General features: G+C 41.6%; 2 protein-coding genes across 5 annotated transcripts; both read left to right on the top strand.

Moving 5' to 3' along the window:
• Window positions 1-4,425: 4,425 nt before the first annotated feature.
• e2f8 (E2F transcription factor 8) lies at window positions 4,426-11,494 on the top strand. 4 transcript variants are annotated; one of them, XM_026177701.1, is made up of 13 exons: window positions 4,428-4,766; window positions 5,894-6,163; window positions 6,258-6,411; window positions 6,641-6,958; window positions 7,098-7,259; window positions 7,947-8,084; window positions 8,175-8,381; window positions 8,510-8,594; window positions 8,811-9,312; window positions 9,431-9,697; window positions 9,791-9,920; window positions 10,084-10,430; window positions 10,728-11,493. In XM_026177701.1, exons 2-13 carry the CDS (start codon window positions 5,993-5,995, stop codon window positions 10,893-10,895), a joined length of 2,649 nt encoding a protein of 882 aa, XP_026033486.1. In that variant the 5' UTR covers window positions 4,428-4,766; window positions 5,894-5,992; the 3' UTR covers window positions 10,896-11,493. The 4 variants fall into 4 exon arrangements, with proteins under 4 accessions (XP_026033492.1, XP_026033475.1, XP_026033486.1 ...); XM_026177707.1 differs by having other exon boundaries at window positions 4,426-4,766; window positions 5,976-6,163; window positions 9,431-9,920; window positions 10,728-11,494; XM_026177690.1 differs by having other exon boundaries at window positions 4,427-4,766; window positions 9,431-9,920; window positions 10,728-11,494.
• A 1,308-nt stretch (window positions 11,495-12,802) lies between these two features.
• On the top strand, window positions 12,803-18,386 carry csrp3 (cysteine and glycine-rich protein 3 (cardiac LIM protein)). Its single transcript, XM_026175776.1, has 6 exons — window positions 12,803-12,974; window positions 15,617-15,728; window positions 16,371-16,542; window positions 16,699-16,828; window positions 17,889-17,982; window positions 18,186-18,386. Exons 2-6 carry the CDS (start codon window positions 15,617-15,619, stop codon window positions 18,257-18,259), a joined length of 582 nt encoding a protein of 193 aa, XP_026031561.1. The 5' UTR covers window positions 12,803-12,974; the 3' UTR covers window positions 18,260-18,386.
• The last annotated feature ends 2,970 nt before the right edge of the window (window positions 18,387-21,356 follow it).

Raw genomic sequence — 21,356 nt, 5'->3', positions numbered from 1 at the left:
CTAATATTTACATTTAGCATATAACTGCAACATTATTTTTTCGTTGTTTTTTTTTTTTAAAGACTCGAAAGGACTTGAAATTCAAAGTTTCAGACTTGTGACTTGACTCGGACTTTTACACCAGTGACTTGAGACTCGACTCTGACTTGCCTGACATTACTTGAGACTTGACTTGAGACTTGAGGATAAAGACTTGAGACTTACTTGAGACTTGCAAAACAATGACTTGGTCCCACCTCTGGTTAATTCCCTTGACATTAAGAGTAATAATTTTAGTGTTACTCATTGCAAAAGTAATCTGTCATTGGACAAGAATCGTCAACCCAAGGCAAACAGAAAGAGCCATCATAATAAAAGACATGTGAAAGACTTAACCCATGGCCTGAACCGGCCGTGCTGACATGAACAAAACCATCACAAAAAGATGGCAAAGGAACCTTCACCCACACAACAAATTGCATACAATAACAGAATTAAGATAAACGTCAAGGTATCACGGACTAAAAACAGACAAACAAGAAACAAACAAAAATGAAAATGCCACCCACCGGGTGGTGTCACAAGCCCAGTGCAGCCAAAAGAAGTTTCACTCCACGGGAGAGAAGGAGAGAGAAGACAAGAAAAAGAGAAAAAAAAAAACAAAGCAAAACCCCGCCCCCGCTCCCCAAACCTGAATGGAATCGGGTTACTGTCAGTTGTGAATCAAAATTAGAGACTGAGTAAACAATTAGGCTATTTTCCCCGTTAAACCGTCTCTGCCTCCTCAAACTGCGTTAAACGCTGCGGACTCAGGCGTCTAATGACACGGTCCCAGTTAAGTCCGGCAGTGCCACAGTTTGTACGGGGCAAGCATCTATTAATCCAGCGCATTGATGAAACTTTGTGCATCTTTAGGCGATTCAAACTTGTGCTCATTGCCATTGTAAGTCAGCACAAGCGTCGCTGGATAGCGCATCCTAAAGCGGATGCCCTTGTCGATTAAGGCACGGCAAGAAGCATTAAATCCCCGTCGTTTCTCACGGATCGCGTAGGAGAAATCCTGATGTATGAAGATCCGCTGCCCGTCGTGGTGGAGTTCGGGGGCCGCTTTCACTGCAGCCATAATCCGCTGTTTATCTCCGGAGTTGTGGAGCTTGATGATCACCGGCCTGGGGTGAGCACCCCGCGGGCCGAGGCCCCGGTGTGCGCGGTCAACTTTAATGCGGGCTTTACCCGCGGAGCTGTGTCTCAGCCCGAGTGTGGCAGGCAGCCAAGCCTCAAAAAACTGAGTAGGGCTCTCACCCTCCGCACCTTCTTTCAGGTTAATGATGCGAATATTGTCGCGCCTGCTGCGGTTCTCTAAGTCGTCCAAACCTTTTGCCATAACCTTAATCCTCCCCTCCGCTTCAGCCAGCCTCCCCGCGAGGTCAGTCACCCCATCTTCCATATCTGAGATTCTCTGCTCTGCCTCCGTGACGCGTTTGGAGACGTTTTCCAGCGAGGACGAAATTTTCTCCAGTGTCCCCGACAGTGCAGACAGTTTTTGGTCAATTACCTCACTGATGCTATCGGTCACCTCACGGACGAGAGTTGCGGTGTCCACCGGGGGCGAGGGCTGGTCGCCCATTGCTACTAGCATGTCAGTTTGGCTAGCATTGTTCATCACGACGGCCGTGGTCTTTCGAGATTGTATCTTCGTCTGCTTCGACATTATTTAACTTCCAAAAAGCGTATTTAGGACTGCTGAGTATTCCCAAAGCTCTCAGTCACTAGTTTAGGTAAAAATATAGACAGTAGTGCGCATTACACTGTGATAAGTACAGGTGGGAGCGGGAGCACAGTGAAAGCACGTCTTCTAGCCTACCATATTCACCGGAACTCACAGATCATCTTTTAAAGGGAAGATAAAATACTCTACTTATTTATTCACTATAACCCACATGGGTAGTTTGAACATTATTTGTGTAAAACGTTACACTTAAAGAAGTTTAACATGTTTAATTGTTTTTTTGTTTTGTAGGTTTTACTTGTTGGCCGCCTCATAGCTTGTTCTTGTGAATGTCTACATGGGAACCAAAAGTGTGAATAGTATTGTAAATGGCCTGTATTTGTAAAGCGCTTTTCTAGTCCCTAAGGACCCCAAAGCACTTTACTCAATCAGTCACCCACCCATTCACACACATATTCACACACTGGTGATGGCAAGCTACATTGTAGCCACAGCCACCCTGGGGCGCACTGACAGAGGCGAGGCTGCCGAACACTGGCGCCACCGGGCCCTCTGGTGGTCAGAGGGCCCGGTGGCGTATAGTATAGCAAGTTGACAGAAAATATTACTTTTGACACTTATCTGGTGTGCATGCTAATGGGTAGGAGAACCAATTTATACCTTAAGTGAACATTTTGACTGCAAGATTGTTTCTTACCTGTGTTTTCTTACAAGGGTGTTCCAACAAAAAGAGTCCCCAGACTTCCTGATTGCCTCTTCAAGGTGCCAGGTAGCACCAAGTAATTTAAAAGGGGATTAGACAGTCATATTGGTTTTTGTTTTATTTATTATATTTTTTATTTTATTTTAGATCATAAGTATCTAGGCCAGTAGTTATTGTGATCTATACAGTGTTGATCCCACATTGATATCAGTAAGTTATATTATCAGATAAGTTGTGTGTTTTGTTTATTATTTTAATGGTATGGCTTGGGGGTTAATTACCAGTATAGTCTATGAAAGACTGCCAGTTAACATCAGAGGCTGTTACTGGAACCATGTCCCACCACTCGGCGACATTGTTTTAGTTTGTGTTTGTCAGTGCTGGTGGTGAAACCTGGTTGGCTTGTACCTCATCTCTGCCCCAAGCCTTTAACTGAAAATTTCTCATGGTGAGCATTGGATAAGGACTATAATATATTTGTTTTGACTCTAAATGTGGCTAAAAAGGAGACCTTTCATATACTAGATGGTGATATGACCTTTAAAAGTATACCCAAAATGCACTCTGTGAAATTTTCGCTATCATCATAATTATTAATCTGGGGGAGTTCCTACTGTTAAAACGATGACAAATCCCATGCAGATGCATGGTGCTGAACAATGGTGACAGAAAACATCATGCTGACCAGAAATTATATTTAGGCTTTAGACTGTGACTATGTTAATGGGTGTCAAATTGATTTGGTTGTTGTCATTTCAATTCAAATCAATTCAGTTTTATTTATATAGCGCTAAATCACAACAACAGTCATCTTAAGATGTTTTCTACTGTAAGATAAAGACTAAACAGCAGAGTTAACAGAGTTTAAATTAGTTTTGAGCCCTTAAATGTTCTCCTATGCCTCACCTGTATCCTTCAACACAACCTGAACTCTCTTAGGCAAGCGTTCCTGAAATGTCCTTAAGCAGTTTTCGGTAATAGTGCTCCAGTTTTGTTGAAGGACATTCAAAGCTCTTCTTTGTGCTACCAGTCTGTTTGGGATCACTGACATTCTGACTCATTCACTTGGATACTTTCCAGATTTTAGGATTATTGTGTAGTGAATCAAAATCTGAATGCAATTTTCTGTGTTCATAATAAAAGGATAAGCGGAAGCAAATAGATGGATGGTGTTCATGTCATCAGTTTTGACAAGATCCCAACACCACTGGCTGAAATGCAACCCTAAACCATGAAAGAGCCTCCACTATGTTTTACAGATGGCTGTGGACACCCACTTTTGTAACTCTAAAAGTCGTCACTGATAGTCTGTCCAGTTCTTGTGTAATTTGGCATACCTCAGCCTTTTTTTTTTCTTGTTTCATTATTTCTCTTGACTTATTGACAGAAACCTTTACAGTGAGAACATTTCTGAGTCTTGGGTCTCAGTCACTGATTTTTATTCCTTTTTCTACAGGACATGACTCTCAGATACTGCTTATCTGCTCTAGATGCGGTTTTAAGCCTGACACTTCTTCTTTTGCTCTCCACTTGTCAAGTTTTCTAAGATTTTTGAAGGACAAACTTCCCGCCATGTTGAGATAAGCCAAGTTTGGGACTAACACCTCTTTGGAAGTCACTGTGGGCGTAAAAATACTATTTTATTCCTGTTATACATTTGGCTCTTTTTTTTTCGTAGATACACAAAAGAAATTAGAACAAATGATGTGTTTACTTGGCTGCTACTAGTAGCAAAGTGCATTTAAAACTGGTTCTTTGCTAAGTTTTCTGCTTTGTGTAGACACAACACTGGGTCACCCCCTGAGTTAAGTGAATTTTTTATCCTTGAGTAGATCATTATTGAGTACCCCAAAAAACAGAAAAACACGTTCCCCTGAGAATGATTTGCATACAAAACCTGGACTGAAAATGAAGGAAATGTTTGTATTTTAACTTCCTTTTAAAATGGAACTTCCTGCTCGGAAGGTGAAAGGTTACGTGACGCTACAGATGATTTGGGCCCGCCTTTCTCCCCGCCAAGAGGTATGGGGCGGGTGTGACGTGAGCGCGCATACTCGTACTGGGCGGGCCAAATGTTGCCGGTCACCGACACAACTGGGCAAACTTTTCATAACTGTAGTAACGTTGACCAAAAGGCCACTGCTTACTGGCAGAGGAAGAGAGAAAGCTGAGGCGCGCAAACTTTGCAGTAATTTTGTATGATTTTTGACGTTTCTATCGCCTCTGTGCACGCAGAGAAGCGCAGTCCCATAATAAAGTCCTTATTGGCGCTCGGACCAGACTGCCTGGACTCCATAACATACTACTGCGAAGATGTCAAGTTTCCTTTGAGAGAGACACATTTCGTGGATTTAGGTGAGTCTGTTTATGTACTTCTCTAAGGTTTGGGAGCTTTATTAAAGCACACACGAGATCTAGACGGCTGGAAAGTAAATGTTGGTGGATTTTTTTTCCACTGGCACTGTACGTAGATGTGTTGATTTGCTAACAACTTATAGCCTAAACTTTGGTCCTTATTGTTTCTTGAAAGCCAGTTGGGCTTGGTTGAAATGTTTCTTGTTTATCCGGTTTTACTGTTTCTTATCGGACGGTGGGCACTCGTAGCTGGCGTACGTGACGCCCACCCTTAACCGTAGGACGTTTTTCCACCGGAAAGCAGACTCGGCATAAAAATAAAGTATCGTTCCTCATGGTGGAACTTAGTAATTATTAACTGTTTGCCAAAAACGTGTTAAAGGTTAAAGCGAGCCGTCACTGTTGCTTTAGGCACGTTCCGCGCCAAGGATTTCAAAAAACTGTTTACCTGCGCGGGACACTATTAACTTCCTCTCCGCTGCCTCGCGCCTCGTTCTCATTGGCTGCTTCTGATAAAAAGGGCGGTACCGCCCTACCGTTGGGGCTGCGATTCGGTGGAATGTACGTCAGTTACCGCCAATATTAATCATGTTTTGATCAGTTTTAAAAGATTTCTTTGACAAAAATTACCAGGAAGAAAAGTCATGGTGTTTGTTAAACTGACACCGTGAACATTATTAAACTCATAATTGTTTGCACTGCCGGTTCCCCGGCAAATATATTTACCCCCAAAAGAGGTAAGATATTCTCTAAAAATGTATATATACATAAGTAAGATTTATAAATATAATAACGAAGAAATCTGGTTTGCAGGTTTAATTTTTTATGGCTATTTAAGTGAATTGCCTTTGTATATGATTTTTCTTAAAGTATTTGATTGTTTTGAACTATACCGTTAACATAGGTAACGTAATACCTAGATAACTATAGCTCATATGATCCTTATTGAACTGTTATGCTAACTTGGAAACTGACCCAGAAGTCTCATTCAAAGCTCAATAAGTACAGCGTAATATGGCCACGTTTAGATAAAATTTATTCGTATTTTTTTATTCTTACATTTCAGTATTAACCAGAGAAGAAATATGAGGCTTGCATCTTAATATGTCTTCTCCTTTTCTCACCAGGATGGTGGTTTTGTTGCACCCCAGGTATTGGTAAAAACAACAAAAACGCCAAAGACATTAACTGGTTCGTGTGGTGTCTTAGTGGACAACCAGATCACGATGGGTCCCCTCACCACACCTAAAAAAGGGAGGGAAGTTGGTTCAGTTGATCCCTGGACACCGACCTCCAACCTCAAAATGCTCATCAGCGCTGCTAGTCCTGAGATCAGAAACCGAGAAAAGGAGCTCTGTATGGACAACGATGGGCGGGATAGTCTTGAATCTACACAGGTACAAATAAAATACTAGAGCTGATGTCACAGGCATCTTCTGGTATGTTGAGATGGTAAAAAAGCTGTTCTTGTCTGTTGTCTTTTTTTTACAGGAGCCTGAAAATGGAGAAGAGTCAGAGAAAATGATTAGCAGAAAAGAGAAGAGTCTGGGGCTTCTGTGTCACAAGTTCCTTGCACGTTATCCAGATTACCCAAACCCAGCCCTCAACAATGACATCTGCCTGGATGATGTGGCCACTGAGCTCAGTATGTCTATTAAGCTCATAGATTGTAGCTAATGATTGCTTAACTTACTTTGTTTAGCAATAGCTCTTATGATACATCATATCTGAGTTGACTTGTTCTGCTTTAGGCAAAAAAACACACACAAAAACACCATGATCGTAACTTATTCTGGTTTGTTTCATTTTCTCCTCCAATGAGTTACTTTTACCTAATGAGTTAAGAAATTTTATTTTTTCTCCTACGCTCACAGATGTGGAGCGCCGACGCATTTATGACATCATGAACGTGCTGGAGAGTCTTCACATGGTGAGCCGCTCTGCAAAGAACCGCTACACCTGGCACGGCCGAACCAAATTGGCTGAGACTCTGGCCATTCTGAAGCAGGTGGGCGAGGAACACCGGTACAGCCAGCAGATGCAGCAGATCCGCCAGCGCCTTGTGGAAAAGGAGTTTGACTTTGACGGGGAGGAGAAGGAGAACGAGGTGGCGGTGGTGGACTTGGAGAACGGAGAACACGGACAGAAAGAGCTCTTCTTTGTGGAGCTGCCAGGAGTGGAGTTCAAAGCAGGTGGAGAAGATTTTGTTTTTATATAAACAATAAAATTGTCGTTTTGAATTTTGTGAGATGATACACAAATACTAATACAAAATGAAACAGTTAGGTTCAAACACAAACCTTTGTGTTTATTGTCCTATGTCTTGTCCAGCCTCTGTCAACAGTAGGAAAGACAAATCTCTGCGTGTGATGAGCCAAAAGTTTGTCATGCTCTTTCTGGTGTCTAATCCTCGTGTGGTCAGTCTGGACGTGGCTGCAAAGATCCTGATTGGAGAGGACCAGGCAGCAGATCAAGACAAGAACAAGTTCAAGAGTGAGTACAGAGCCTCATCCAAATAAGGTGTAGTGTAAGGATGTCAAACTCATTTTACTTTGTGGGGCATGTACAGCTCACTTTAATCCTAGGTGGGCCAGACTGGTGAAACTTGTTTTTCTGATGGTGTGAAAACATTTATTGACACACATTTCTGAGATGTTTTGAGATGTCCTTTAATTATATGACAAAAACAAAAATAATTGGCAAAATTTCTTCTTCTTTTTTTTTGTTTGTTTGTTTTGTTTAATGTGAACACAAATTTCTACAGTAGATTTTGAAAATAATAATAACTTTCTGTCATTTAACGGTGTATTATTACTTATTTACTTGGTGTAGTATGAATTCTGATAGGGGGTTCTTTTGTCAGTAGAGCGAGATAAGAGAGAATGAAAAGCTGTAAAATGTATGACTTAAAAGTCTAAAATTTAAAAGTCGAAAGTGTTACAAACATCTCCAGTTGGGCAAGATTGGAGTCTTGGGCGGGTCCTTATGTTTGACACCCCTGGTACAAGGTTAATCGAGACTGCGTCGTGGCATACATGTGAACAATGCATGAACTCTATGACAGTTATGATTGAGGTGGGGGTAAAGGCATCTTATGAAGTTTTAAATGTTGATTATGTGTATTTCCTGTTTTGTGTCTTCACTAGTCGATATTAACGCTGTTTGGTTGTGTGTTTGCAGCCAAAGTGCGGCGGCTGTACGACATAGCTAATGTGCTACGAAGCCTGAAGCTCATTGAGAAAGTTCACGTGGCAGAAGAAAGGGGGAGGAAACCGGCGTTCGAATGGGTCGGCCTTGATGATTTCCCACAAGTCATAGGTATCACCAGAACTCCCTGAAAATTTGGCCCTCAGTTATAAGGTGTAGTCGTAGCGTTTGTGTTTTCTTAGCACTTAACTCTTCCTCTAGACTCGGAGAACACCTCAACCGCATGCCCACCCAAGAAGAAAGGCGTACTTGAACCACGTGCGTCTGCCGACAACTGTGCCAAAAATCTCTTCTCGTCACCGGGGACCAAACGCAGCTTCACTCGCCACCCGTCCCTCATAAAGCTCGCCAAGAGCATTCAGGATGATCGACGCAAGATCAACTCGGCCCCCAGCAGTCCTGTCAAGAGTAAGCAGAAAAGACATTTCTTCATTTAAAAAAAAAGTTCCTTCTCCAGCAAATTATTATGAATGATGCAATGAAGCTTCTTAATTTTCTTTTCTTTCTTTTTTTTAAATTTACTCTTCTGTCTTCAGGTGATTCCTCAGTGAACAGTGACTTCCCAAACAAAATGGCCCAGCTTGCTGCTATTTGTAAGATTGAACTCGACCAGGAGTCAGTGTAAGTTTAGTTCCATTTAGTTTGTCACTCATCCTAAGCTAAATCTTCAGTAATAACTCTGTACGTTTTACCTTATTTGGCTTTTGACCCACAGAGATTGCTTGCACGTGCACAAACTTACCTCATTATATTAAACATTTTGTCATGTTTCAATGTGAGCATCCACTTTTAAAAAGAACATAAAACATTTAAATGATTGTCCTGCTTGTGTTGCAGGACTGGAGATGTAGGCCTAAAGCCTGCTGCTGCAGAGGCAAACACAGGTTACGTGTTACAGCTTCCCACTCCTACTTCAGTGGAACCATCTCGTATACCGTTACAACCTCCAACTCAGGAGCAGGCAGTCAATACTACTGCCAACCCGATCCCACACGCCCTGCTGGCAGCACAGCCATCAGGGTCTGTTGCCTACATCCCCGCGCAGTGTTCGCCCCTGATCCCTGTACTGTTACCTCAGCAGCGAGGGAGCGGGCCCTACGCCGTGTATTTGAACCCTTCTTCGCTCAGGTCAAACCCTCTGGCCAGGCCGCAGCCAACTAGCCTGGCAGTGCGCTCTATGACTTTTGAAGATAAGACTGGGCAGAGCCCAAATGGCCAGTCGGCAGCTAAGAGCCACACAGCTGCCGATGCAAGTCCCTCGGGGGTCAAAAGGCTGCGTTCAGAGTTGGCATCCGAGGGCAGCCCCTCTAAAGCTAAGAGGTCTGACCCCACCTTTAAGGTGAGAAAACTTAAATGTGCCATTTATGTAATAATCTGGTAATAACCAACACAGAACTATGTAACTGTATCACCCCGCACTGTTCATTTCTCAGCGCCTGTCTTTGTTCACCTCCTAGGACACCTCGCCAAAGCTCTGTGAGATCCTGCAGGCCCGCCTAAAGGCCCGTCGTGTCGGTCAGCTCACCAGTCGGCCCTCGCCTCGCGCCCTCCACCTGGACCCAGAGTTTGTCAACACCCCCGGCGGGGCTGTAGCCAATCAGACATTAGAGCAGAGTTTGGAACTCCTACTGGACAGAGAAGAGAAGGTGGCAAATTCTGACAGCGAGGCGGGATTAACACCGGTCAGGGCTGTTCCCCTCACACCCAGACAGCTTCATGCTGAGGTAGAAGTGCTAAAAGAACTTCAAGGATCAGAGGATGATCTGTTAGTAGGTGTTCATTTGTTGATTTTCTTTTGTTCTACTCTACCTATCCAGACTTTAATCCCAGCTGGATACTTGATCCCAATCTCCCAGCAGTCCCTCATCAGCTACAAGGAAGTTCAAAGTTCAGGAGCAGAAAGCAACAAGATCTCACCTCCCAACATCTACCAAACACCAACTGCAGGTAAATATTTTATTAAATGTGCTGCTCGAGCTCTGACTGTACATAGATTTTATACTTAAACTGTCAAGAAAATGTTAGGTCTCCAGTTATCATTGTGTGCAGCACAGTAAAGATTGCATAAACAACATCCAAACAACAGAACTGACTTTTACTCTGTCTACAGGCTCCAGACCTGCCCCAGCCCAGGAGATTACGCCCACCAACCTTCGGCTTCAAAGACCCGCTAACGCAGCCTCTCCACAGGCCACCCAGCAAGCCCACCGCCTCAACAGTCCCAGTCCTGCCATCTTAAACTTCACCCTGCAGAACCTCGGTCTGATCTCCAGCTCCAGCCCAGGAAGTGCATTTGCTACACCTCAGACTCCAGAGCGTGCCAACACCCTGACCAGTCCATTGCCGAGCCCCCTGACTCTGCAGCAGAGGGCCATGGTTTTCATCAAACCTCTGTCCCCTGTGCACATTCAGCAGACTGTATCCCCACATCAAGTGGCCCTGATCGGTGTACAGCAGGTATAAACAAACAGCGTGGGCCTCTAAACCAGACTTAATCTGTTCTGTTTTCAGACTTCATGGCACACATGGATTTACATGCATGTCATCAGTTTTCTTGGCGGTGTTTTTGAGTTAGTTTCAGTTGTCTCACTGATTTAACAGTTTGAGAGAGGTGCTTCTGATTGTCTGATTAGACCTGAAACAAGTGTTTTATTATTGAGGTGATAGGATTTAGTGTTCATATAAGATCAATGAAATGAATATACTAATTTGGTTAAGAAATATTAGTCTAACTAATTATTGTCTGTTTTCTAGCCCCTGATGGCCACCCCTAAAGGGAGCGGGGTCCCCCAGCACAGCTTCTTTCACACACCGGTCTCCCTTTCGCCTCTGGCTGCTGTAGTAAACACTGCCGGACAATCATCCACCAAAACTGTACACATCCCTCAAAGAAAGCTGGACGTTACCACTGATGAGTCCTGAGGGCCCTGAAGGATCTTAGAGTACATATTTGTGTGTGTGGGTGTTGTTTATGTTGTGGGTGGATGGGTGTTTTTTTTTCTCCCCCTTTTTAACCTGTTTAGCATTTACACAGTATTCATTACCTCTGAAAACATTTCACAGCAGCTTCACTGCCTTCATTCTTATGACAGCCAGCTCTAAAAAAGCAGGTTTATCCCGATATTCATCAACACTACCGTCATGCTCATTGTGATGCTTATGTGGTCTGTTTCACAGGAATAGAATGGCATGGGGAGAAATGTAAGAATAAGATATTTTTTATTTGTTTGTTTTGGGGTTTTTTTGTTTGCTTTGTTTTTCCATTTCTGCTAATATGGATATTTTTATTCCTTTTTTCAGTTTGTCAGTACTAGTAAAATGACATCAGCACTCGAGTAAAATCTAGCAAGATCACTTTTGCACATACGGCATGTACATGTTAACTGTTACCCCTTGAATGGAATTGCTGAGAACCTGTGAATATTTGTAAGACATCCTAAGACAAATGAGAAATTGTGAGACTAATTTATAAGAAAATTACACTTGTATCTGATGTCCTGCTAAATTTAAAAAAGCTTAATAAATTTTAAATATGTATTTTGTAAAAAAGAAAAGAAAAAAATGCATCCTTTGTCGCCGTCGTCGCCAACTTATGAACAGATGGCATTTACATTCCCTCTCTAAATCCCTTCATCCCCAGTTGTTTGTGGCAGATGGCTGCCCCACCCTGAGCCTGGTTCTGCTGGAGGTCAAAAGTTTTTCCTTCCCACTGGTGCCAGTGGCACAGGTGGGTCTAAAACTATTTTTAAAACTGGGAAACGGCACTAGCACATTATTTCTGGGTCTTGATCATCTGCTTTCATAGTTTGAAGGATCCACTGCAGAGTTCTGACCTTTATCCTAAGATGAAACCTTTATATCGTAATAGAAACGGTCTGTCCTGGGATTATGAGGCCCCCACCCATAAGACACAAGGGGCTCACAGAAGAGTTTAAGTATTAAAATGATTTCAAAGAAATAGTTAGCAGATGTGCAGATTTTGGATAGATACATTAGCTGGCTCTGTATTACTATCGTCAAAAAAACCAGTGAGGGTACTGTCCCCCCATAGGCTTCCAGTACATGGTCTTGATTGCTCAATCTTGAAGCTCTACTCTTTACTCTGCACTTTGTTTTTGTTTTCTTTAATTTGTCACCAGAGCTTCTGAAGTTAAATTTTATTAAACAGAATGCATTAACATAAAAATGTTAAATTAATTAAGCTACTTTACGTGGATCTGTTGTGGACAGATTCATATTGATTTTGTTTACTGGCTATTCTATTCTGTTCAATTTCATATGTCCATTTGCTACTTGTTCATGAGATATTTTTAGGCTCTTATCTCTTGATGGCCTAGCAGCTGACTGGAGACAGTCCTGAAAGCCTTCTCTCTTGAGCTTAAGTATGAAGTATCACTTCAGTAGAATAAGTAAAGAGATCTGACGTGATTCAAACGTCTGTGACAAGCTGTGTTTACTTTCCCTTGTAGGAAGCTTAGGACCAATCTTTAACATTTGTTCTGCAATTCATTTCAATTCAGTTATATTTATATAGCACCAGTTCACAGTAACAGTCACCTCATGGCAATTTATATTGTATGGTGAAGATCCTAAATATTAGAATGAAACGTCCAACAATTGCATGACACCCCACGACCCTACAACTAGATGTGAAGATCACCAGGTCACTACCGCAGCTCAGCCATGTGTTCACCATCAGTGGTGCAACCAATAGTTATATTTAAATACACCGTTCATGCATATAATCCTGTAATGCTTCTCTGCTGGTAGTCAGACTTTCCCGCACTCTGTCTGAGGGCAGAGCAAATATCTGAGTGGCTGATGTTCAGGCCTCTTTCAGCTTGTGATGAAGGGTCAGAGGGCCCTGCTTAGTCACAAGTTATTTTAGGAGGATACTTTCATTGAAGTGTCACCAGTGGACCGTGGTGATGGTGAGACAGTATTTAAACAGCCCAGAAGCGCTCATCACCAGTCAGCCACAGAAGCAAGCTTGGAGTCAAGGTAAGGACCTGCTACCTTTTGTATTAAAGCTCCCTTTCAGGGTTTGAGTAGTTACTCCAAGCTAAGTAAAGTACTCGATGATACTTTTACTTACTACTTTAATTTTTCTTGCTAGAACTCTGTTTACATTGACGCATTTATTATACACAACCATGAACGGCTGGCGGCACTTTCACGTGAAATTTAGGATCTGTCTCAGTAATATTCAGTTGTTTTCAGTGTAATTTGAAGGAGAGACAGCTCAGCTTTTGTCTGTCCAATATGACAGTTAAGCCCCTGTTCCTGGAATATCACATACCAATGCTGTGAGGTGATGGGCAGCCTTTGATATTAGTGCAAACTGGGATGTCAGACAGAACGCCAGCGAGGGCAGAGCTGCCATTCCTGAGTAAATGTTAGGATGGATGTTAGAGTTAAAAACTGACACATCGCAGTGAGACAATATCAGAACTGATTTGATTTGATTTGAAATCTTCGTAACCCTGACGACGTGTATTCACGTACATGCAGGAATGTACACATAGAGATTACACACACACAACCACCAGAAAACATAGAGATTTTATTTGTTTGTTTAGGTGAGGAGATGATTTTTAACCTTTTTTAAATTCAGTATAGTATCCTCTTTCAAATTTTATAAATGTAAAAATGTAGATAAGGTAGATCCTCTAAAACAGAGATTCCCAAAGTGCTGGGCCCGCTCCTTGAGGAGGAGCAGAGCCCAGAGCCATTACCGAGGAGGGGGCTGGTGGGGGGGCAGTGGCAGTATGAAAAGATAAGAAAAAAAAAAAGAAAGCTTGGACCCTGCAAGCATTACGGACAGCTTTTTGACGGGGCTTCCACACAAACGCAAAGCAGGAGATGAAGCATCGTCAAATATGTTTCCAACTTCATTCTAAAACAAAAACTAGAAAAATGGTGAAGCATGTCTGCCCTTTGGCTTCACCTGCACAAGTGCCAAGGTAGGTCTCCCCTGCAGAATTGGTTTTCCCTGTCGGGAGCACACGCTGGGCTCTCCAAATCACGAACAGTATCCCACATTCTTGATTTTTAGTTCACAAACACTTCTTATAATGACTAACTAATCCTGAAATTTTGGAGATGTTAGCTGTTTATACAGTAAAGTTACAGCGGGATACAAATAATGTCAGGCTGATCTTGCCGTAATTTGTCCCCCCTGTCCAAATCACTGACAAACAGTATGCCACAGTTGTTTATGTTTTTTAACCCATTTTGCACAGAGAGACATTTAAAAAAATGTATTGATAGCGATGTTGAATATTATTACACAGGAGAAAACAACTACAAGTAAAATTACACCATGAGGCCTCTGCTTTTCTAATTGGAGGGAGAGTAACTGCGTGTGTAGTCTATATGTAAGCATGTAAAAACTGAAGATATTAAGATTAGCAGTAACAGTATTTTGTCTCTATCTGCAATTCATCTCATGTAAACCATAACATGGCGCACAGTCTGACGTAGGAAAAGGCACATACCTTTCACATTGCGTGACAAACTGTATTCCTCGTCCACACAAAACGCAAAAACAGAGTTTTTAAAAAAATCTCAGTTTTCGGTGATTCGAAGTGCCGTTTACGTGTGGACGAAAGGCTCAAACGCATAGAAACAGCTGCGTTTTCAAAGGTGTAGGTTCACAAAGTTAGTAGTTTATTACTACTAATTTACTAGTAGTAAATGACTACCTGTAATTTATTGCAGTTTACTTTTTTTGTTCAATCGTTTACTAAATGTTTGAGGTGTGAAATAAACCGCAATGGAGTTTGAAAACAAAATATGGGTGTGTGTTAGGTGGTGGGGGGTGCGAAGATTTTTCTTGGAAACAAAGGGGGGCCTAGCAAAAAAGTTTGGGAACCACTGTCATAGGAGGTCATCTGACTGTTGATGTTTTCTCTGTATTATTGTAGGGTCATTACCTAACAATATAAAAAAGAGGTGACTATTGTTGTGATTTGGTGCTACATAAATAAAACTGAATTGAATTGGATTTTTAATATGATTACATACATGTACAGAATACTGGAAATCAAGTCAGTCCTTACATTAACACTGATTTAATTGCACGATGTTTTACTTGTCTATGAGTAAGCACATGCCAACAACAGTGGGAAGGAAAAATTCCCTTTTAACAAGAAAGCTCCAACAAAACATGGCATACCAAAGGGCAGCTATCTGCTGAGAGCAGTTGGGGATGAAGGAAGTAAGACAGAAAAAAAACTCCTTGAGGGGACTGTTGTTTTGATTTGGGGCTGTATAAATAAAATAATTGTATAAATAAAATAATTGAATTCAACTGAATTGAAAAAAGAAGACCAACCTTAGGCGAGTGGTGTATAAAAACATAGTGAGTGTAAAGAGTGAGGGAAGAAGAAATGCTCAGTGCATTATAGGAAACCCTCTGCAGCCTAGGCCTAATGCAGAGTAGGATTCAGGGTCACCTGATCCAGGCTAACTTTATCAAAAAGGAAGGTTTTAAGCAGAGTCTTAAAAGTAGAGAGGGTGTTTCAAATCCAAATTGGGAATTGAAATCATATTTACATTTCAGTTCTAGCCTGGAAAACAAGACAACAGATCAATAGATTGTTTGAACTCCTTTATTTATTTATTTTGATTTACTCTTGAAGATGCCAAACTGGGGAGGAGGAGCCAAATGTGCAGCCTGTGAGAAGACAGTGTACCATGCAGAGGAGATCCAGTGTAATGCAAGGAGCTTCCACAAGACTTGCTTCATCTGCAGTAAGCAGACCCGCACTGCCCCAACAGAGGGTGTCATGGTGGATCTGGAGAATCATGCAGATATGTGATAGAAGTAATTTACACGTAAAACCCCCCCAGCTATTTTCCTCCTTCCATTCACCTTTGTGTATCCCATCTGGGCCTGCATCATTACTCAGCAGTCCCTCTGTATTTTTCTGTGTTTAATGACCTGCCTGCAAAGCTTCTTTGATTCTTCCACCCTGCTTCTGTTTGGCTTGCTTGCTGATTTCATACAGCCACAAGTGCTTAACTGGATCACTCAGTGACAGTTTACTTTCCCAGTTTACTGTCCCCTACACCAAAACATACACTCTCCAGCTGGTCAGTAGCCTGTGTGACTGCTAGATTGTTCCACTGGGAGCTCAGAAAGGCCTCTGTGAAAAGCTCACCCATCTTCTGAGTCTTCATCTTTTCTCGAACTTTCACCTCATGATCCCCTCTCTTTCTACAAATAGAAATACAAGACATCAGACTATGTGTAATGTTACTGCTGACCGATAACACTAGCTAGGTGGGTGCTTTATTTAACCTCCATTATACCACCATGACATTCTACTGAAAACATCTCACACAGTCTCATGGTCAGCATGGTACTAAATGTGTGTGTTTCCTTCACACAAGTGAGCTGCAGAAAGGGGCTGGACAGTACAACAGTTGCAGCGCATGAGTCTGAGATTTACTGCAAGTCCTGTTATGGCAAAAAGTACGGGCCGAAAGGATATGGGTACGGGCAAGGAGCTGGCGCTCTGAGCTCTGATCCTCCTGGACAGGATGCAGGCCCTCAGCCTCATGAGTAAGTGTTCATGACAGATAAAGACAGAGCACCTTATAACCTTAACCTTAACCATGACCGAAACAGTGGTGCAGAGGCAAATAACCTTAAAGAGAAAAATTGCTTTAAAAAATCTACTTTGACCAAAGATGACATCACACAGCGTTTCTTTTCTAGCTCCAAACCTCGACCAGCCTCCTCAAAATCCACCGCCAATAAATTGTCCCAGAAGTTTGGAAGTTCAGATCGCTGCCCTCGATGCTCCAAAGCAGTCTATGCAGCAGAGAAGGTGATGGGAGCAGGGAAGGTGAGGACCATCTTGTTATTCTTTGTGTGCATCTAAAGTATGACTTAAATTCAAAGTTACTTGCTGTTGCCCAATCAGACAAACAATTTAAATTCACATCTTGTATCTCTTCTAGATGTATGTTTTTATTGCTGATTATTGGGTACACCAAAAATCAAAGACAATACCAAAAAAAAAACCCCAACCCAATCAATTTGGACTCTTTAGGCCACTTAACGATGAAATCAAGGCTTAGCGCCTGATGTAAGTGTGCCACATGTTCCTTATGGGTCCACCAGCTGGCCAGGAATTCCTTCCCCAGAGCGGAGTCCACGCCAGCCTCATCTCAGGCAGACGAGGAGCATCCTCCTATCCCCCTCTTGTCCCTTCACTGGGCCCATCACATCCCAGCCCAGCTTGCATTCTGCATCGGAGTCCCTCATGCGATGCCACCACAGCTCCCCTCACGTCCGCGTCCTGTAAATAAATAAATAGGGGCCAGAGCAATCATCCCGGAAGAGGCCCTGGCTTATAACTATGGCGGCCCTTTCCCAAAACGGCTGTGCCCGTCATACGACAGTGGGGAGAGTGTTACTCACATATGCAGGCAGAGGTACACATCTGCCCGGCGGTCGATTACACGCAGCGCCTCCCACTGTTGCACTTCTCGCAACAGTCTCCCACTGTCTCCCAACTCTTTTTCACCTGGCCTTCTTGCATTCCTCTTCATGTCTGGGGCTTCTCTCCTCCAGTGCTCAGCTAGCCTGCCTTAGGTCTTTACACAGCTGATAGGCCACCTCTGGACATACCCATACCTCAGCAGGTGATCCCTATCAGCTAATTGTCCCATGCTCAGCCAATCCACAGTGGATTAAAACAATGTCAAATAAAACACCAAAAACCATGCAATACAAACAGAAGAATAAAATCATGCAATAAAAACTAAACTCGCAAATAAACTAAAAAAAATCGAAATGAAACCAATATAAAAGATAAATATAAAGTTCCACTGTGTGACAATATCATGTAAGGAACTTTGTAGCACTTTGTTATTAATAATCACAAATATGTGCGTCTTTAGCCTTGGCATAAAACCTGCTTCCGCTGCGTTCTGTGTGGTAAAAGCCTCGAGTCGACCACAGTGACAGATAAGGATGGAGAGCTGTACTGCAAAGGTACACATACACACACACAAACACACACACATTGTAAAGATGGTTCTTGTTTATCTTCATTGCACTTTAAAACCAGAACATTTAATATTTAACCAGAACTACAGGAAAAAAACCAAAGCAGCACACAGTACACACAGGTCATATTTGAAAACTACCTCTAAATGTTGATTATTGACTCAGTCAATTCTCGTTTTTCTCTGCAGTTTGTTATGCCAAAAACTTTGGCCCCAAAGGATTTGGACTGGGCAACGCTGCAATGCTGGAGGAACGACAGTAAAAACATGCTTTTAATAAGCCTCCCACTCATCGTGCGGCAGCTGTCTCAGGGAGACCTTTGCACTGCTGTAAATTCAAAGTTATTTTTAAAAGTGGCTAAATTGTTCTTGTGATGGTTCAATGCAGAATAAAAGCATTTTATTACTTTAAAATTGGTTTTAATGCAGTTTATTAAAAACATCTTGAAAGACTAAGAGCAGAGCATAAGAACAAGAGCTCAACAGCTTTCTGTTGTCTTTGTTACATATTATAGTTTTGATGATAACAAACGTGCCTGAATGTATTTTGTCCCCTGTTATTGTTGTGGTGCAAAGACTTTTCTTGCTAAACTGAATTACTACATGTTATTTGCAATCATAATTCTGTGCGCCCCCTTAATAGGAATATCAAATCAGCAAGCGATAAACAAATACAATGAGTTAATATTTCCAGAAAAATTATGTGTTGGCAGCCAAGCAGAGCGACACTGGATGACTCGTTGAACCAACATCACAGTGGCTATCTCGTATTATTGAATTAACGGAGCTGACGACACACAGAAAAAAAATTCATCAGATAAAAGTGTCTCCATATCATGGCTTACATTAAATTTTAACAGAGTTACCTGTAACCTTGTTTTTTTGCCAGTCCTGTTTGGTTCTGTAGCAGTCAGAATTATTGTCGGAAGGCCAAGAATGATGCCCAATGGATTTGTTTTACCAAGTGGATCATCATGGCCTTGCCATATTATCATTTATTTTATTTTCGGTTGTTAGAGATGGGACAGACATGACTGAGGGATAGGAAAGGGAGAAAGAAAGAAAGAGAGGGAGGGAAGGAAAAACAGATGGGAAGAGAGACAGTGAGAAAGGGCACTTCAAAAAAATAATCTGGATCACCTGTTGAGAGAAGAAAAATCAGAAGAGAAAACAAACAAAAAAGAGAGCAACATAATAAACACAACACCATTGCAATAATCTAGCTAAGAGTAAATGACAGTAGATACTAAACACTGAATGTTATTGTGCAGCACGCAACATCAACAGCACGCAATGTGCTTTGAGGTAGCAGCCAAGAAAGGTGTAGTTTGTGTCTGTGAACACCCATGCATACACCTGTGTGCACACACCCAAAGAGGACCACCGGAAGGGCAACCGTGCCACCCTCCTGGGAAGAGCTGAGGAGAGCCCCAGACAAGGGGTCACCTGGCAGCGAGTGTGGTGAGGGGAGATAGGCCTCCATACCTTGGAGGGCCTGAGATGTACCCAGAGAGGTGGAGTCTCAGACCCAACCTGACATATAGACACAGATGAACAGGCACACACACAGACAAATAAATACTTGGCACTCACCCAACGTGGAGACAGACACAAATAGACACTGTACACACAATCACACTCCCCAAACATACTTTATACTAAGTATTTGTAACTAAGTAACTAAGTAAAGGCAGGAAGTACTTTGGTACTTCCTGCCTTTGCTCTTTGCTAAGGTTTTAAAATCACTGTGGAAAGTTTTGAATTAGTACCTGGTTTTAAGGAATGAATACAATGAATATAAGTCGATCAAAAGTGCTCAAATACAACCACTCAGACTTAATAAACCAAAGGAAATCAGTTCAGTCAATTAAAATGTCAATTACATTTTATTTGCAAAATACCTGTTGACAAGACGCTGCTTCAAGGCACTTTATATTGTAAGGTAAAGGCCCTACAATATTACAGAGAAACCCAACAATCAGAGGACCCCCTATGAGCAAGCACTTGGCGACAGTTGGGAGGAAAAACTGCCTGTTAACAGGCAGAGACCTCCGGCAGAACCAGGCTCAGGAAGGGGCAGCCATCTGCCGCGACTGGTTGGGGGTGAGCTAGTGACACAGATGGAATATATTCATGTCACTTCCTCACAGCAGACAGATGTTATTGTCTGTGAAGGTTCTCAGTCATCCAGGTCATCGTAGTCAAAGGAGCTTGTAAAGAAACGTGTCTGGACTTCTTTAAGTTGCTTGAAGATGTTGCACCTCTCATCCGAGAAGCTTCTTCAGTTCTGAACAGAGAACTGAAGAAGCTTCTTGGATGAGAGGTGAAACGTCTTCAAGCAACTTAAAGAAGTCCAGACGTTTCACCTCTCATCCGAGAAGCTTCTTCAGTTCTGAACAGAGAACATCTGCAGCTGTCATCAAAGAGAATTCAGTGATGTCGCCGTGACTGTGACATGGCAGCCAAAATTAAAAACTATATTCTTCTATTGTTATTTTTTATTTGAATTTATTAATTTTCAGTTAATTTTGAAGTCAGGTTGTTATTGAGTTTAATCCCTTTTTCTTAAAATCCATTCCATTTGAAGTATTTATGAATAAAGCGATTGTTCATTTTGAAATATTTAATTATAAAATATCTTTTATTGTACATTAAATTATCAAGCAATAAATATATATAAATTCATTGCTTTTATATATACATATATGTGTGTGTGTGTATGTATGTATGTATGTATAAGAAATAGAAAGTACAAATATTTCTGTCAAAATGTAGGAAGTAAAAGTTAAAAGTTGTCAGAGAAAAAATAAATACTCGCACAAGTTTTTTTTTTCCAGGATATATGATTGGCTTCATTTAGTATAGCTTTAAAGTAAAATAATGCTATCTTTACTGTGTGTTTTTTTTTTTCAATCCTTTTGCAATCATAATTATGATCTGAATGCACGGTTTTGTTTGTTTTTTTAGCCATCAGATTTACTGTCTGAAGGCCAAGAATGATGCCCAATGGATTTACTTTACCAAGTGGATCATCATGGCCTTGCCATATTGGTCAATTTGATTGACCTTATTATTATTTATTGTTATTATTATTATTTATTTTATTTTATTTTACTTTCAGTTGTTAGAGATGGGACAGACATGACTGAGGGAGAGGAAAGAAAGAAAGAAAGATTTTGATTGATTTTTAAAAACACATTTATTCATTCAAAAGTGAACCAAACAGTCAGTTCAAACCAACACATTGCTAAACACAAGTTCAGAGTTATTTAAAGTAAACAGACTACCTTTATAATCCTAAAGATTTCGAAAAACACCCAGTCCAACCATATTGAAATAATATTTATATACTCTAACATC

The sequence above is a fragment of the Astatotilapia calliptera genome, chromosome 1, assembly GCF_900246225.1.
Source record: "Astatotilapia calliptera chromosome 1, fAstCal1.2, whole genome shotgun sequence".
Taxonomy (NCBI): domain Eukaryota; kingdom Metazoa; phylum Chordata; class Actinopteri; order Cichliformes; family Cichlidae; genus Astatotilapia; species Astatotilapia calliptera.
This window is presented reverse-complemented; position numbering and strand designations above follow the sequence as displayed.